We start from the raw sequence: 19,915 nt of genomic DNA, 5'->3' as shown, positions 1-19,915 counted from the left end.
CTCTTTCAAATTCTGAAGGTGGCAGGGATAAAATACAGGAAGCGAAAGGCTATTCACAATTTGTACAGAAACCAGATGGCAGTTACAAGAGTCGAAGGACATGAAAGGGTAGCAGTGGTTGGGAAGGGAGTGAGACAGCGTTATAGCCTATCCCCGGTGTTATTCAATCTGTATATTGAGCAAGCAGTTAAGGAAACAAAAGCAAAGTTCGGAGTAGGTATTACAATCCATAGAGAAGACATAAAAACTTTGAGGTTCGCCAATGACATTGTAATTCTATCAGAGACAGCAAAGGACTTGGAAGAGCAGTTGAACGGGGTGGACAGTGTCTTGAAAGGACGATATAAGATGAACATCAACAAAAGCAAATCGAGGATAATGGAATGTAGTCGAATTAAGTCGGGTGATGCTGAGGGAATTAGATTATGAAATGAGACACTTAAAGTAGTAAAGGGGTTTTGCTATTTGGGGAGCAAAATAACTGACGATGGTCGAAGTAGAGAGGATATAAAAAGTAGACTGGCAATGGCAAGGAAAGCGTTTCTGAAGAAGAGAAATCTGTTAACATCGAGTATAGATTTAAGTGTCAGGAAGTCGTTTCTGCAAGTATTTGTATGGATTGTAGAAGCTTTCAAAATGTGGTGCTACAGAAGAATACTGAAGATTAGATGGGTAGATCACATAACTAATGAGGAGATATTGAATAGAATTGGGAAGAAGAGGAATTTGTGGCACAACTTGACTAGAAGAAGGGATCAGTTGGTAGGACATGTTCTGAGGCTTCAAGGGATCACCAATGTAGTATTGGAGGGCAGTGTGGAGGGTAAAAATCATAGACGGAGACTAATAAATGAATACACTAAGCAGATTCAGAAGGATGTAAGTTGCAGTAGGTACTGGGAGATGAAGAAGCTTGCACAGGATAGAGTAACATGGAGAGCTGCATCAAACCAGTCTCAGGACTGAATACTACAACAACAACAACAGTCCTATTTTGTAGGGGTCTCAACACGTGAGCAATATTGTAGTATGGGTCACATGATTGATTTGTAACCAATCTCCTTTGTAGACCGATGACATTACACCAGTATTCTACCAATAAACTGAAGTCTACCACCTGCTTTACTCATGGCTGAGCGCATGTGATCATTCCGTTTCATATCCCTCCAAAATGTTACACCCAGGTGTTTGTATGAGTTGGCCAATTCCAGCTGTGACTTGTGGCGGACTCGAGTGTTAATATTTGTAAATTATATCTCTGAACTTTGTTTACATTATTGTAACTTAAAAACTGTATCATCTCTGATCTTGTTTACATCTACAGTGTTTTGAGTGTTCATTAAATGTATAAATACATCACTTCTTATCGCTTATGGACCATCTACCATAAACCATATTGGTGACCCCGACGTGATTAATGAGAAGTGGAACGCATTTGTAGTTAGTGATATGATCGGCGACAGCAACGACGCAAATCAAACGCCCGCGTCAGTACGGAACGAAGCGGCTATTACTCGTGTTTCAGTGAAGATTGCGACCGTCTGGAAGAAAAACGTAAAGGTATGGTTCCTCCAAGTTGAAGCACCGTTTACCGCGTTGGGTATCACTAAAGAAATCACGAAATTCAATCGTGTTGTTGCTTCACTGGAAGCGGATGTTGTAGAATTAATTTGCGACTTTTTGACTCGACTATTATCTGTCAGAGCTTAAAACAAGACTAATTCAGGATTCTGAAGAGTCAGAAAAGAGAAAAGTAACGAAATTATTAATAGAAGTGGAATTAGGTGATAAGAAGCCAACTCAACCTTTAAGTGAGATGCGAACTTTTAGCTGGTACGCAAGTCGAGGATGATTTTTTGAAAACCATATTTACGCAGCGGCTTCCTGTCACCGCACGTTCTATACTAGCCACTATGGCTGACAAAATTGTCGAATTTTCACAATCGGGGTCGAATATATGTGCTCAAATCTTACAGGCATCATCCACTATTGCAGTCAGTAAAGTAAATGATACCAGTAACGATAGAATCTCAAAATTAGAAACGCAGATTGCTGAATTAACGATGAAATACAAAGAATTGAAAACATGATCTTGGCACCATAGCCACTATGGCTGACAAAATTGTCGAATTTTCACAATCGGGGTCGAATATATGTGCTCAAATCTTACGGGCATCACCCACTATTGCAGTCAGTAAAGTAAATGATACCAGTAACGATAGAATCTCAAAATTAGAAACGCAGATTGCTGAATTAACGATGAAATACAATGAATTGAAAACATTGTCACGTTCAAGAGGCAGCTGACGTTCACTTCGCTCCTCACCAAGTAGATCACGAGGCAGGTCATGGGCAGCCCAGCGTTTTCATCCTAATGGAGCGCTATACTGGTATCACTTTAAATATCGCCACAGGGCAAAGAAATGTCAGAGCCTATGCTCGTTTGACCATCTCCCATCCAGGATTCCAACAAACAGTCCAACTCAAAACGCTCCACACTAGCGGTGACAGGTGATCGGAGCCATCTTTCACGCCGTCTATTTCTCTCATACAGAAGTAGCGGAAGTACACTCCTGGAAATTGAAATAAGAACACCGTGAATTCATTGTCCCAGGAAGGGGAAACTTTATTGACACATTCCTGGGGTCAGATACATCACACGATCACACTGACAGAACCACAGGCACATAGACACAGGCAACAGAGCATGCACAATGTCGGCACTAGTACAGTGTATATCCACCTTTCGCAGCAATGCAGGCTGCTATTCTCCCATGGAGACGATCGTAGAGATGCTGGATGTAGCCCTGTGGAACGGCTTGCCATGCCATTTCCACCTGGCGCCTCAGTTGGACCAGCGTTCGTGCTGGACGTGCAGACCGCGTGAGACGACGCTTCATCCAGTCCCAAACATGCTCAATGGGGGACAGATCCGGAGATCTTGCTGGCCAGGGTAGTTGACTTACACCTTCTAGAGCACGTTGGGTGGCACGGGATACATGCGGACGTGCATTGTCCTGTTGGAACAGCAAGTTCCCTTGCCGGTATAGGAATGGTAGAACGATGGGTTCGATGACGGTTTGGATGTACCGTTCACTATTCAGTGTCCCCTCGACGATCACCAGTGGTGTACGGCCAGTGTAGGAGATCGCTCCCCACACCATGATGCCGGGTGTTGGCCCTGTGTGCCTCGGTCGTATGCAGTCCTGATTGTGGCGCTCACCTGCACGGCGCCAAACACGCATACGACCATCATTGGCACCAAGGCAGAAGCGACTCTCATCGCTGAAGACGACACGTCTCCATTCGTCCCTCCATTCACGCCTGTCGCGACACCGCTGGAGGCGGGCTGCACGATGTTGGGGCGTGAGTGGAAGACGGCCTAACGGTGTGCGGGACCGTAGCCCAGCTTCATGGAGACGGTTGCGAATGGTCCTCGCCGATACCCCAGGAGCAACAGTGTCCCTAATTTGCTGAGAAGTGGCGGTGCGGTCCCCTACGGCACTGCGTAGGATCCTACGGTCTTGGCGTGCATCCGTGCGTCGCTGCGGTCCGGTCCCAGGTCGACGGGCACGTGCACCTTCCGCCGACCACTGGCGACAACATCGATGTACTGTGGAGACCTCACGCCCCACGTGTTGAGCAATTCGGCGATACGTCCACCCGGCCTCCCGCATGCCCACTATACGCCCTCGCTCAAAGTCCGTCAACTGCACATACGGTTCACGTCCACGCTGTCGCGGCATGCTACCAGTGTTAAAGACTGCGATGGAGCTCCGTATGCCACGGCAAACTGGCTGACACTGACGGCGGCGGTGCACAAATGCTGCGCAGCTAGCGCCATTCGACGGCCAACACCGCGGTTCCTGGTGTGTCCGCTGTGCCGTGCGTGTGATCATTGCTTGTACAGCCCTCTCGCAGTGTCCGGAGCAAGTATGGTGGGTCTGACACACCGGTGTCAATGTGTTCTTTTTTCCATTTCCAGGAGTGTATTTACCTAATTGACACTGGAGCTAACATTTCTGTGATTCCGCCTTCTAATAGTGATCGCCGAAAGAAAACAGATCGTAAACTTTATGCTGCAAATGGCACTGGTATTAATATTTACGGAGAGCGCCTATTATTACTCAGTTTGGTTTCAGATGGCTCTAAGCACTATGGGACTTAACATCTGAGGTCATCCGTCTCCTAGACTTAGAACTACTTAAACCTAACTAACCTAAAGACATCACACACATCCATGCCCGAGGCAGGATTCGAACCTGCGACCGTGGCAGTAGCATTCCGGACTGAAGCGCCTAGAACCGCTCAGCCACAGTGGCCAACTTCAGTTTGGGTTTACGGCGCAAGTTCACATGGAATTTCGTAAATGCAGATGTGCAGTCGCCGATTATCGGAGCAGACTTCATTCATCATTATAATCTTTTAGTAGACCTCAAGAACAGACGACCTATTGACACGGTAACGGCAGCAGCAACATCTGACACATTGATTAAGGTCTCGGGCATAGAAACAGTTCATGTAATGCCATCAGATCACAAATATGCTGCTATTCTAAAGAAATTTCCCAACTTGTCCCAAGAAAACATCCATTTTGACCTTCCAGATACCACTGTTTTTCGTACGATTGTCACAGAAGGACATCATGTAGCACTAAAGGTACGACGACTACCACCAGATAAACTTAAAGCACCTAAAGCAGAGTTCCAACAGATGATTAATATGAAAATCTGCCAGCCGTCAAAGAACGCCTGGGCAAGCCCCCTCCACTTCGTTCCCAAGAAAGACAGATCCCGGAGGCAGTGCAGTGCAGTGGTTTACACTACTGGCCATTAAAATTGCTACACCAAGGAAAAATGCAGATGATAAACGGGTATTCTTTGGACAAATATATTATACTAGAACTGACATGTGATTACATTTTCACGCAATTTGGGTGCATAGATCCTGAGAAATCAGTACCCAGACCTCTGGCCGCAATAATGGCCTTGATACGCCTGGGCATTGAGTCAAACAGAGCTTCGATGGCGTGTACAGGTACAGATGCCCATGCAGCTTGAACACGATACCACAGTTCATCAAGAATAGTGACTGGCGTATTGTAACGAGCCAGTTGCTCGCCCACCATTGACCAGACGTTTTCAGTTGGTGGGAGATATGAAGAATGTGCTGGCCAGGGCAGCAGTCGAACATTTTCTGTATCCAGAAAGGCCCGTACAGGACCTGCAACATGCGGTCGTGAATTATCCTGCTGAAATGTAGGGTTTCGCAGGGATCGAATGAAGGGTAGAGCCACGGGTCGTAACACATCTGAAATGTAGCGTCCACTGTTCAAAGTGCCGTCAATGCGAAAAAGAGGTGACCGAGACCTGTAACCAATGGCACCCCATACCATCACACCAGGTGATACGCCAGTATTGCGATGACGTATACACGCTTCAAATGTGTATTCACCACAATGTCGCCAAACACGGATGCGACCATCATGATGCTGTAAACAGAACCTGGGTTCATCCCAAAAAATGACGTTTTGCCATTGGTGCACCCGGGTTCGTCGTTGAGTACACCATCGCAGGCGCTTCTGTCTGTGATGCAGCGTCAAGGGTAACCGCAGCCATGGTCTCCGAGCTGATAGCCCATGCTGCTGCAAATGTCGTCAAACTTTTCGTGCAGATGGTTGTTGTCTTGCAAACGACCCCATCTGTTGACTCATGGATCGAGACGTGGCTGCACGATCCGTTACAACAATGCGGATAAGATGCCTGTCATCTCGACTGCTAGTGATATGAGGCCGTTGGGATCCAGCATGGCGTTCCGTATTGCCGTCCTGAACACACCAATTCCATATTCTGCTAACAGTCATTGGATCTCGACCAACGCGAGCAGCAATGTCGCGATACGATAAACCGCAATCACTCTAGACTACAATCCGACCTTTGTCAAAGTCGGAAACGTGATGGTACGCATTTCTCCTCCTTACACGAGACATCACAACAACGTTTCACCAGGCAACGCCTATCAACTGCTGTTTGTGTATGAGAGAAATCGATAGGAAACTTTCCTCATGTCAGCACGTTGTAGGTGTCGCCACTGGCGCCAACCTTGTGTGAATGCTCTGAAAAGCTAATCATTTGCATATCACAGCATCTTCTTCCTGTCGGCTAAATTTCGCGTCTGTAGCACGTCATCTTCGTGGTGTAGCAATTTTAATGTCCAGTAGTGTAGATGACATTGTAGTGGCATCACAAGATGAAGAAGAGTTCCATAGGCATCTTCAATTGCTTTTCGAATGCCTCAGTAAATTCAACATCAGAATCAATCTGAAGAAATGCATTTTCGGTTCAGTTGAAGTACTTTTCCTAGGATATGTGATAACTGTAGAGGGGATTAGACCACTACCAGATCGAGAATAAACCATTGTTGACTGTATACTACCTAGAACAATAAAAGAACTGCACCGATTTCTTGGCCTCATTAATTTTAACCGAAGAGCACTACCAAATTCAGCCAGTAAACATGCAGAGCTTTTGAACCTACTCCATGGGACTAAGAAAAATGATAACAGGAAAATTAATTGGACAGAAAATCTTCGACAAGCCTTTAATGACCTAAAAACTAGCTTGGCATATTCAGCACTTCTGGCTCATTCATCTTCAAATTTACCTCTAATTTTGAAGGTTGACACATCAGATTATGCTAGTGGTGCATCTTTACAACAAATCAAAGACAATAATCTGCAAACATTAGCACTCTTCTCCAAGAAACTGAGAAATGCAGAGAGGAATTAACTAAACCTATGACAGAATTCTTCGCTGCCTACTCAGCAGTGAAGTACTATCAGTACATGCTTGAAGGACGTGATTTTCCAATTTACACCGAACACAAGCCCCTCACCTTCATCTTCAAGCAACGTTCGGACAAAGCTTCTCCAAGTCAGATGCGACACATTAGTTTCATCGGACAGTTCGCCACAGACATACGTTACACTACAGGGAAGGAGAACCTCACAGGCAAAGCTTGTTCACGAATTCCTTCAATCACTATACCTCGAATTGTTACCATGGAACAAATTTCAGAAAGCCAACGATGTGACGAAGACCTTGCACACATCAAGAGTACGACGTACCTTGCACTTCAAGCAATACTGTTGCTAAATGGTAAAGAACTTGTTTGTGACATAGCTGGAGATATGATTCGCCCATATTACCTCAACAACTACGACGAGCAATTTTCAACTCGCTACACAATCTAGTTCACCCTGGTGTTCAAGCAACCATTAATTTGGTGAGAAAGCACTTCATTTGGCCATCACTAAAAAAAGACGTGGAGGCCTGGACTTCTGCACGTATTCCTTGCCGACGAAGTTAAGTCTGGAGACACACCAACAGTGCAGTGGACCATTGTCCTCAAACAACAAGATTCAGTCACATTAATGTGGTCGTAGTCCACATCACAAGGATATCGCTATTTACTAACAATTATTGGTCGTTTTTCCCGATGGCTAGAAGCAGTTCCATTAGCTGAGATCACAGCAGAAGCAGCTTCATTTGTCATAGTCTCAACATGGATATCTCGTTTTGGCGTGCCTCATATCATATCTGCCGGCCGGAGTGGCCGAGCGGTTCTAGGCTACAGTCGCAGGTTCGAATCCTGCCTCGGGCATGGATGTGTGTGATGTCCTTAGGTTAGTTAGGTTTAAGTAGTTCTAAGTTCTAGGGGACTTATGACCTCAGAAGTTGAGTCCCATAGTGCTCAGAGCCATTTGAATCATATCATACTACTGATCGCGGAAGGCAGTTAGAATGTCAACTTTTCAAATGTCTCACAAGCACACAGAGCATCGTCCACATTAAAACTAAAGCATATCATCCTGCAGCAAATGGAAAAATTGAATGATGGCATCGTCAGTTAACATCTGCTTTGAAAGCACAGATGAGTGATGGCTGGGTTTCAGAGCTTCCTCTGATCCTGTTAGGGCTTCGCTCCTACATAATCCCGCTAGTCAATACTTCACCAGTGGAAATGACTTACGGTTCAGCAATTAGCTCTCCAGCAGCATTTCTCAATGAACAGAAATTAGTAACTGACATCCCACCCTTCGTCTTCAAATTGAAGGAACCAATGAGGAGACTAAGACCAATTCCAACAGAATGTCACCACCACAAGAAGACTTTTATTCACCCACAACTGGTGACAAGCAAGTTCGTCTTCATTCGAGATGATGCTGTCAGAACACCACTTCAGCCAAAATATGATGGGCCATATCTAGTCCTGTTTCACAGTGACAAGCACTTCAAGGTGGCGATGCCAACAGGAAAACAAACTATTAACACTGACCAATTGAAACCGGCCTCCCTTCTGACAGACTATTCATCGAACAATGTGGAAGACACAGCAGGAGACACCACTTTGGATATTCCATCACATTCCATTCCAAAGACGATCAACCTTCAGAAGACAACAGACAGCAATCAAGCCAGTGCACCTTCACCATGGGTCACCAGATCAGGTCAACAGGTCACCTTCCCTCGAAAATACATGGATGCTGTCACTGCAGAGGGAGTGTGTAGCAGACTGGAGTGTTAATATTTGTAAGTTATATTTTATTTTGATGATCATTCCTACCTACGTAGGTTGGGCTCAACAAAATATTTCCGCAGTCGGAAGAGAAAGTTGGTGACTGAATTTTCGTAAATAGATCTCGCCGCGACAAAAAACGTCTTTGCTTTAATGACTTCCATCCCAACTCGCGCATCATATCTGCCACATTCTCTCCCCTATTACGTGATAATACAAAACGAGCTGCCCTTTTTGTACCCTTTCGATGTCCTCCGTCAATCCCACCTGGTTAGGATCCCACACCGTGCAGCAATATTCTAACAGAGGACGAACGAATGTAGTGTAAGCTCTCTCTTTAGTGGACTTGTTGGATCTTCTAAGTGTCCTGCCAATGAAACGCAACCTTTGGCTCGCCTTCCCCACAATATTATCTATGTGGTCTTTCCAAATGAAGTTGTTCGTAATTTTAACGCCCAGGTACTTAGTTGAATTGACAGCCTTGAGAATTGTACTATTTATCGAGTAATCGAATCCCAACGGATTTCTTTTGGAACTCATGTGGATCACCTCACACTTTTCGTTATTTAGCGTCAGCTGCCACCTGCCACACCATACAGCAATCTTTTCTAAATCGCTTTGCAACTGATACTGGTCTTCGGATGACCTTACTAGATGGTAAATTACAGCATCATCTGCGAACAACCTAAGAGAACTGCTCAGATTGTCACCCAGGTCATTTACATAGATCAGGAAGAGCAGAGGTCCCAGGACGCTTCCCTGGGGAACACCTGATATCACTTCAATTTTACTCGATGATTTGCCGTCTATTACTACGAACTGCGACCTTCCTGACAGGAAATCACGAATCCAGTCGCACAACTGAGACGATACCCCATAGGCCCGCAGCTTGATTGGAAGTCGCTTGTGGGGAACGGTGTCAAAAGCTTTCCGGAAATCTAGAAATACAGAATCAACTTGAGATCCCCTGTCGATAGCAGCCATTGCTTTGTGCGAATAAAGAGCTAACCGAGTTGCACAAGAACGATGTTTTCTGAAACCATGCTGATTACGTATCAATAGATCGTTCCCTTCGAGGTGATTCATAATGTTTGAATGCAATATATGCACCAAAACCCTACTGCAAAAAGACGTCAATGATATAGGTCTGTAGTTCGATGGATTACTCCTACTACCCTTCTTAAACACTGGTGCGACCTGCACAATTTTCCAATCTGTAGGTACAGATCTATCGGTGAGCGAGCAGTTGTATATGATTGCTAAGTAGGGAGCTATTGTATCAGCGTAATCTGAAAGGAACATAATCGGTATACAATCTGGACCTGAAGACTTGTCCGTATCAAGCGATTTGAGTTGCTTCGGAACCCCTAAGGTATCTACTTCTAAGAAATTCATGCTAGCAGCTGTTTGTGTTTCAAATTCTGGAATATTGCGTTCGTCTTCCCTGGTGAAGGAATTTCGGAAAACTGCGTTCAGAGAGGCTTTATCCCACCATAGCCCTCAGTGGTTCACAATCCAACAACAGGACACATAAGTGCATCCTCCCCACCACTGCCCCACAGGGGTTATTGTGTGGTTCTGCCCCTGTGGACTCCCGCCCTCCCCCTCCCCCCATGGGAACATTTCCTCATGCCAGACGAGTGCAACCCCAAATGTGTGGTAGAGTAATTATGGTGTACGTATACATGGAGACAGTGTTTGTGCAGCACTTGCCAACATAGTGTAACTGAGGTAGATAAGGGGAACCAATCCGCATTCGCTGAGGTAGATGGAAAGCCGCTTTAAAAACCATCCACAGGCTGGCCGACACACCAGACCTCAACACTAATCTGACGACTGGATTCGTGCCGGGGACCGGCACGCCTTCTCATTTGGGAAGCAGTGCGTTAGACCACACATCCAGCCGGACGGGCTCTGGTAGTATTACTCTTCAGTCCTCTGTGCTTAAAACGTAACTTTTGTTCATCCAGCAGTAGACCATTTTTCCCAGGACAGGTCTTCATCTTTTAGTGAAAGAGCAGTGCTTCGTTTATTCTTATTGTTTCAATTTTACCTCTTTGTTTTCTTGTTGTAATATAAAAAACGAAGAAAATTGCGTTTCTTTTATATATAACAGTCATTAAATTCATCGTTTACAAATTTTAAAATTATTTGTAAACATTCCATCGTTTTTCGTTTCATAAATTGAAACTCCTTTTCCTTGTTGCATTCTATATTTATTTATGTTCCAGACACGTTTTTATGCTATCTCATTCTCGGAAAGCTAGCGGAGAAATTTGGAAATTGATATATTTGTAAAAATACAAACATTTCTCCAAAAACTTTTTTGCGGGTCACTACCAACCCACCCCTTTGGACTCGCACCTTTCGACAAAATGAATTGTCGGTCGACACAGAGCAACAAAAATTGGTTTACTATGCCACAGCAGTAACACAGGGTGTAACAGAAAGGTATGACAACACTATTCAGAAACATTCCTCACATGTAATGGAAGAAAAAATGTTACATGGACATGGCTCTGGAAACGCTTTATTTCCATCTTAGAGCTCAGTTTCTACAACACTTGGCTGACAGAAGCAAACCGAGCAGCTGCCATGTTGATTTAAAAGTTTGCACAGCTATTGGTGGTTTTCATATTTATACTTGTGTATTACAAAAATCCCCCCCATGAACCATGAACCCTGCCATTGGTGGGGAGGCTTGCGTGCCTCAGCGATACAGATGGCCGTACCGTAGGTGCAACAACAATGGAGGGGTATCTCTTGAGAGGCCAGACAAATGTGTGGTTCCTGAAGAGGGGCAGCAGCCTCTTCAGTAGTTGCAGGGGCAACAGTCTGGATGATTGACTGATCTGGCCTTGTAACACTAACCAAAACGGCCTTGCTGTGCTGGTACTGAGAACGGCTGAAAGCAAGGGGAAACTACAGCCGTAATTTTTCCCGAGGGCATGCAGATTTATTGTATGGTTAAATGATGATGGAGTCCTATTGGGTAAAATATTCCGGAGGTAAAATAGTCCCCCATTCGGATCTCCGGGCGGGGACTACTCAAGAGGACGTCGTTATCAGGAGAAAGAAAACTGGCGTTCTACGGATCGGAGCATGAAATGTCAGATCCCTTAGTCAGACAGGTAGGTTAGAAAATTTAAAAAGGGAAATGGATAGGTTAAAGTTAGATATTGTGGGAATTAGTGAAGTTCAGTGGCAGGAGGTGAATATGGATTGGGGTTAAGAAATGAAAGAGGAAGCTGTCTAGTAGAATTTTGCATCATAGCTAACAAGAATCATAAAAGAAGGTTGTATACATGGAAGAATCCTGGAGATACTAGTAGGTATCAGATGGATTATATAATCCATGCCTCATGGCTCATATCCCTGTAATAGACCTAGGTGCAAGAACTGTCCCATATATCCTCCTGCCACCACCTACTCTAGTCTGGTCAGAAGCATCACCTATCCCATCAAAAGTGGGGCTACGTGTGAAACCAATCATATAATCTGGAAGCTGAGCTGCAACCACTGTGCTACATTCTACACAGGCACGACAATCAACAACCTGTCTACCTGCATGAATGGCCACCGACAAACTGCATCCAATAAACAGCTGGACCACCCAGTTTCTGAACATGCTGCCCAATACAATGTGCTTCACTTCGATGACTACTTCACAGCCTGTGCCATCTGGATCCTTTCCACTGACACCAACTTTTCTGAATTGTGCAGGTGGGAATTGTCTCTACAATATATTCTACATTCCTGAAACCCCCTGGTGTCAACCTCTGTTAGGCCCTGTCCTTCAGCCACCTATCCCCTTGCCTTTCCCCTTTCCAGCACTACATAGCCTTCTATTCCACCAATGCACCCACTAGGCTCTCTCTTTTTTCCCCTCCTCTGCCTCTCTCCTCTCCCACTCCTCTCGCCACGCCTCCCCCCTCCTGCTCAACCTCCCACTGCACCTAGTAGCCCTGCCCTGTCCCCACCATGTCCCTTCAAGCTCTCAAAAGGAGCACTACATGTTCTCCCACCCATACCTTGCTATCTACCCTTCTCACCACCCAAAACTATTTCTTCCACAGATTGCTTCTTCCATCAGGCGCTGTTGCTGTGCACAGTCCTGCTTCAGAGTGTGATGTATAAATTTTATATATATAAATTTATGGTGCCTACAGTGTCACGTCTTTCAGTGCCACACATTTTTTTATTTTTAAAGGGGATCACTTAAGACTATTTCCATGGGTTCGCCCCTCAAATTTCTCCCTCATATCACAAAATTGTCGTCTGATGTAGTACAAACTGAAAAAATAAATTCCTTTTAAAGCACAGTTTCGTATATAATTTATATTCAGAACCTTACACCCATGTTACAGAACAAATGCTACATCGAGAATACTTTACACAAGTTTAAGGGAAGAAATGCTTCTGATAATTATTACAGTATTTAAAGAACATCAAAATATGAACAGGCTGAAATGAACACAGTACATGAGACTATGTTAATCAATTCAACTGTAAAAAGTTAAGGAGCATATTATTAGCAAAATGAGAAATATGCAAAAGTGAAATGTCAAAATGAGCACTTTTCAGTTGGGAGTAAATCAAAACAATCAGAATGGCTGAAAGAGAGCACAATAACATGACCCATAAACGAATAAGAGCTAAGCAACTAAGCAAATGAGAATATAGGCAAAAATGAGATGCCAACAAAATGAGAGCTGGCCGAACTCCATCGGCACTTATATACGGTTGCGCTCGTGGCAGCACCTCGCGGCCCGTACGCAATATGCGTGCCTGCGACCGCAATGCACTCTTAATGCTCACGGCAGCGTCTAGCAGCCCGTATGCAAGTTGTGCGATTGCTGTCGCAGGTCGACCCTTAATCTGTGATGTTAAAAGGGCCCAGAGGCTTTGGTCATGTGCATGTGGATGTGTGTGTGTGTTTACCACTTTGAAAGAAGGCCCTTTGGCCAAAAGCTTGAATGTTAGCAATCTTTTGCTGTGCCCGTCTGCAGTTCAACATTTCCCCTGTATGGTCAGTAGCAATCTGTCATTTTCATAATATTGTCGAAAATAGTCATCCAAATGTTAGGCCCCCCAGAAAACAGCTTTGCCAAAAATGGTAACACTTTCAAATCATTGGCTACCAAATGAAGTTATTACTTCCCCACAGTGGCTGCAAACACTGCACTGAGTAATAAACAACTAAATACAGTTGCATTGCATTTACTTATGTAGACACTAAAAACACCACCGGCAGACATTAGTTCCTCAGGGTCTAGATACGAGGAGGGTGATCCCAAAAGTAAGGCCTCCAATTTTTTAAAAAATATAAATAATAGTTCTTTAAAATAAATTGTACATAGTTTTGAAGCTTGAGCATTCTTCTATTTTTCTGCATGATCACTGTTTCGATTGATGCATTTTTGTAAATGCTGTAGCAGTTTTTGTATGCCAGTGTCATACCAGCACATCACCATGCTTCTGAAGAAGCATTTTACTCATCTTTCACCTTGTCATCATCACTGAAGTGCCTTCCAGCCAAGTGTTCTTTCAACTTCTGAAACAAGTGTTAGTCAGTGGGTGCTAAGTCCTGACTGTAGGGTGGGTGGGTACTGATGTCCCATCCAGACTGTTTGCAGAAGTTCCACGATTTGATGGGCATGTGGGGGCAAGCATTTTCTTAGAAAAGGCTTAGACCCCTACTCAACATTCCTCTTCTTCAGTTCTGAATCACCTGTCTGAGTATTCTTAATGTCTGACAATACCTACTGGCATTTGTTGTTGCCCCAGGAACCATGAAGTTGACCGACAATTTCCGCTTTCGATCCCAAAACACAGTTGCCATGACTTTACTGGCAGCCTGTGTTCTTTTGAATTTTCATGGCTCGGATGAAACGAAATGCTGCCACTCACAAATGGTTCAAATGGCTCTGAGCACTATGCGACTTAACTTCTGAGGTCATCAGTTGCCTAGAACTTAGAACTAAGTAAACCTAACTAACCTAAGGACATCACACACATCCATGCCCAAGGCAGGATTTGAACCTGCGACCGTAGCGGTCGCTCGGCTCCAGACTGTAGCGCCTAGAACCGCACGGCCACTCCGGCTGGCCTGTCACTCACATGATTGTTGTTTGGTCTCAGATGTGAAGTGGATAGCCCAGATTTCATCAAGCATGACAATTGAATCCAAAAGGTTGTCCTTTTCATCTCCATAGTGTCAAAGAAATTGTTAGAAAGTTCCAACATGTTGGTGTTTGAGGCCTTCTATCCACATTCTTGGGACCCATCTTACACACAACTTCTGAAATTTACTCCAGTTAATGTTTGGTGAATGGTGCTTGGTGAAACCTTAGGAACAACATTGCAGAGCTCGTTGAGAGTGATTGGCTGATCTTGAAGCATGATTTGTTCAACGTCTGTGACTGCCTCTTTGGGAATTGGTGGTCTCATTTCTTTCCTCATGAATTTCAGTTCAACCATGTGAAAACTACCAACACCACTTGCAGACCTTTTTGACATCCATACATGACTCTCCATATACTTCCAGCAACTGTCAACAAATGTCAATCAGGTTAACATTTTTTGCATTCAAAAACCAAATAACTGTGCCACATTCACACCAGGTGGCTAACAGGAGCTCCATTACAACTGGCTGCCAAGCCAGGACTGGAAGCTCAAGTGGATGTGTGGTGGGTTCTGTACAGATTGGAGGGAGCAAGGAAAAAAACAGCGTGGCCAATAGCCACCAAACAGTCTCCCTGTGGCCCCAGCACTTACTTTTGGGATTACCCTCATAGTTAACAAGTTAAACCACTATCAACTCATAGCTAAACTAATGGAGAAGCTCAGTTCAGTGTGTTATGCCCTTAGAAGCATCTGTCACAATGTCCACCTGAAGACCAGAGTGTTGGCTTATTCTGCATATTGTCATACCTTCTTGTCTTATGGACTTAAGTACTGGGGCAGTGCAACTAAAGTAAATAAAGTGTTTGCTCAGCAAAAGTGAGCAGTAAGAATAATGAGTGAAATAGATAATTGTATGTCTTGCAGATGCCCTTTTTAAGGATCTTGGCAGTATCACACTTGCATCCCAATAAGTTTAAACCTTAATTGTTTTTGTTGCTGATAATAATTGTCATTCTTGTGAACCTTGTTAGCACAAAAACAACACAAATGGAGTTCCATAAGCAGGGAATTTCAGGGTGAGCTGGAATTCCATAACCACTCATCAGCGACGCAAAGGCCCATGGTAAGAAAATGTGGTGTCGAAGCAATAAAACTTGGGCAGTGGAGCAATGGAAGAAAATCATTAGGTCGGTGAATCTTCTTTCACACTGTTTCGACTTCTGGCCGAGTTTACAACACACACAAGAGTGAAAACGATGGGGCACTTTTCAACTGAACTGTGATGCAGTCACAATACGAGACACAAAAATTGTTTCCATGTAGACTTTGCCTCCATGCCCAGGGTTCAGAATTGAGTTATACAGGGTGTTACAAAAAGGTACGGCCAAACTTTCAGGAAACATTCCTCACAGACAAATAAAGAAAAGATGTTATGCGGACATGTGTCCGGAAATGCTTAATTTCCATGTTAGAGCTCATTTTAGTTTCGTGATCAAATTGTAAATTTTCACAATCAACATTTGTGGGCTGACGAGAATTCGCACGCAATTGTGCAATCACGTCATCAACACAGATTTTCTGTGAACGTTTGGGCAGGCATTGTTGGTGATGTCTTGATTGGGCCCCATGTTCTTCCACCTACACTCAATGGAGCACGTTATCATGATTTCATAGGGGATATTCTACCTGTGCTGCTAGAACATGTGCCTTTACAAGTACGACACAACATGTGGTTCGTGCATGATGGAGCTCCTGCGCATTTCAGTCAAAGTGTTCGTACGCTTGTCAACAACAGATTTGGTGACCAATGAATTGGTAGAGGCGGACCAATTCCGTGGCCTCCACACTCTCCTGACCTCAACCCTCTTGACTTTCATTTATGGGGGCATTTGAAAGCTCTTGTCTACGCAACCCCGGTACCAAATGTAGAGACTCTTTGTGCTCGTATTGTGGATGGCTGTGATACAATATGCCATTCTCCCGGGCTGCATCAGCGCATCAGGGATTCCATGTGACGGAGGGTGGATGCATGTATCCTTGCCAATGGAGGACATTTTGAACATTTCCTGTAACAAAGTGTTTGAAGTCATGCTGGTACGTTCTGTTGCTGTGTGTTTCCATTTCATGATTAATGTGATTTGAAGAGAAGTAATAAAATGAGCTCTAACATGGAAAGTAAGCGTTTCCGGACACATATCCACATAACACATTTTCTTTCTTTGTGTGTGAGGAATGATTCCTGAAAGTTTGGCCGTACCTTTTTGTAACACCCTGTATACTCTGGTGATAAGATATTCAACAAGCTCCCATCTAACATAAATTAATAAACTGGGAGACCCTGCTAACTAAAATTAAAATTTTTAAAATTTCCCATAACCAGTCCTGCTACAAATTATCTGAATGCCAGGCTCAATGACTGAAACTTCTTTCTTTCTACTCTATAAGTCATAGTGTTCATTCTGAATCTTTGTGACATGTTATACTGTATTGTAAACTGAATTCTATTGTTACAGATGTAGGTTATTATTTTCTTTTAAAATGTGATTGTGATCAAGTAAATATTAAGCTACCAATCAATGATAAGCAACAGCTATTCAATGCAGCTGATGAACCAACTGTAGTGACTTGCCTTTTAATTTCCAGGTTCCATTAACTATCGTAAGTACAAGTAGCAATATGAGTTATTGCCATGTAAGGAAGGTGTGTATCCAATTCCTTGTGGAAATTGTGGTACATCATATGTAGGTCAGATAACATGCACCATTCATGGGAGATGTGTGGAACACCAAAGATACACACAGATACTACAGCCAAATAAGATAGCTGTGGCAGAACATTGTACAGATAGGGACCATTTGATGAACTATAATGACATGAATATTTTAATATCCCTCTTCCTTTTGGGATTTTGTGTTCAAGGAAGGCATAGATATTACATTGACCAATAACTTAATAAATAGAGGTACAGTAGAGCGTCGATTATCCGAAGTAATTGGGGGACATGGGTGTTCGGAAAACTGGTTTGTTCGGATAATCGAACTGTACATGTTTATTTGCCAAAAAGAAGTACTGTACAGTAAATTTATTCATAAAAACAGGCATCTCTTTTAGTATTACAAAGTAACGTACAAAGGCAACTTCAGTAGTAATATATAGTATGTGGCACAGTTTATTAAACAAAAATATATACATATTACATATGCATTTTGCATAAACAATACACACACTACACAAAATTAACGTTTAAAAAAGTCCTTTATTTTGGTCTGTCTAAGCAAGCCTACACGCTTACGAGCAGCTAAGTCACATACTTTTTTCATTACAGATATCTGAAAGTGGTCACTTTCACCTTGGGCTTCAAACCATCGCAAGGCAGTATCTAAACAAGTGAACGCCTAAGAAGCTGTTGGTATACTTTCATCTTCACTTTCTGGAGCGCTGATTGATGAGATACTGGTGGCGTCATCTTTATCAGTGACGGCGTTTACAATCTCGCTGTCCTGCATGATTTGGTGTTCTGGATCTGCATCATCAATATTCATCCATTCATGAACGTCATCTTCATCACATTCATTGCAATCTATTGCTTGGTTTGGGAGTGAGGAGGATGATGGACGGTAGGATGGGAGAGTAACAGGTGCGAGCAAGTACACAGTTTGGTTAAGCGGTCGTTCGGTTGACCGACGTTCGGATAATCGACGCTCTACTGTAATGGTTTTAATTTGGATAAGGCATGGTGTCCAGCTCTTGGTTTAATTAAATTGCAGAGAATCTGTCAAGGTATTACCACCACTGAATATGCATCAATATGAGGGTGTGTGTCAGAATGCTTTCACCACAGGTGGCACATGGGTACCTCTTTGCCATTAACCAGCATCTGTGACCCACATGTGCAGTACTGCCACGGTGGATGATACGAGGCCACACTTGGGACTTTGTCGTTAGTCTTGTGACTCACTCCGAGGATGGCTGAATGGTATGCAGCCAAAATATCAGTGGAACAAGTAGTATCTGTGTGGCTGTTGCACTCCCAAAATTTAATGGATTAGAAACAGCAATAGTTTATTGTTAAAACTTTATACATAGTAATGTTTTGTGATGCCCTTGTCTTATGTTAACATATTCCTCAACTCCTTCCTGATCTCAGAAGGTTCTCCTTCTCAATAGGATTACTGTTACAATATCACAGTATCTGAAAAAAATATAAAATGAAATAAATAAATGAATAAAAAAGGAGTATCTCAATGGATTAAAAAGTTGACCATAGAGCATAACGAAAAATATTGAGCTTCTTGCGTACTGTTACTATTCCTGAAATATTTCTATATGTTAATACAAGTGACATCTGTGTGATATTTACTTTCTCTTCAGGTTTTTGAATGGCATCATCTCTGACATGGTACCAGTGAGAGATGACTTCATGCGCAATTGTAGCTCACCGGCCAAAAGCAACTACTTCATGTTCGTCGGCTACTACAGGAAGTGGATCATGGGTACCATAGTGAACAACACTCCTACTCAGGAAGAGGAAAGCAACGAGATACCCCACAGCCACCGCCGCCCACAAGCAGCCAGTGCGGTGCCCGCTCCCACCCCCACTCCACCTGTGGGTGGGGTCTCACTGTGCCTATGTTCGCTGCTCTACTCCACTGTTCTCAATAAATGAAGTGTCCGTGTCCTGCAGCTGGTCTCATTTCCATTCCAAACTACCAATTAGAGTGACTCTTATGAGGAACTATTTTTAAAGATTTTCTATATTTTTCCTTGAACTGCCCTCCACTTTATTTCCATTACATGTAAAAGTAATCTGTGTGAAATGTGGGCTTGAAATGATTGCAGGTTCAATTGCTGCACTTCAAACTTAAGTTCCAGTCTGACAATAAATAATGGGTGAGGTAATTCAGTAAATTTTATAGCACCTACATTAAAAGTGGAGGCTGCAGTTGTTTTTCTCATATTGTCAGGCAATCTGCCATGCACTATCTACAAAATGATTTGCACACAATGCAGTATGTAACCTTAAAACGTTCATTACAAACTTCTAACATAATGTAACACAGTCTTGACACCACAAACTCCATTACAACATTGAGGGACATTTGGCTACAACTATGCTTGAAGAAGCTAGACACGAAGCCCATGCCTACTACAGTGGTACAGGTTTATATGCCAAATAGCTCTGTGGATGATGAAGAAATCAATGAAATGTATG

At 43.5% G+C, this 19,915-nt stretch overlaps 1 protein-coding gene across 1 annotated transcript in view; it reads left to right on the top strand.

The window, feature by feature from the left end:
- Nucleotides 1-19,490, top strand: part of LOC126106122 (uncharacterized) — a 246,989-nt gene extending 227,499 nt beyond the window's left edge. The window contains exon 8 of the mRNA XM_049912367.1: nucleotides 19,075-19,490. Within this exon, the coding sequence (XP_049768324.1) occupies nucleotides 19,075-19,369 (295 nt within the window). The 3' untranslated portion in view covers nucleotides 19,370-19,490. The remainder of the gene's footprint in view (nucleotides 1-19,074) is intronic.
- The last annotated feature ends 425 nt before the right edge of the window (nucleotides 19,491-19,915 follow it).

Source organism: Schistocerca cancellata, chromosome 10 (genome assembly GCF_023864275.1).
Source record: "Schistocerca cancellata isolate TAMUIC-IGC-003103 chromosome 10, iqSchCanc2.1, whole genome shotgun sequence".
Lineage (NCBI taxonomy): Eukaryota > Metazoa > Arthropoda > Insecta > Orthoptera > Acrididae > Schistocerca > Schistocerca cancellata.
Note: the sequence above shows the minus strand (reverse complement) of the source record. Positions and strands in the feature narration are given on the sequence as shown.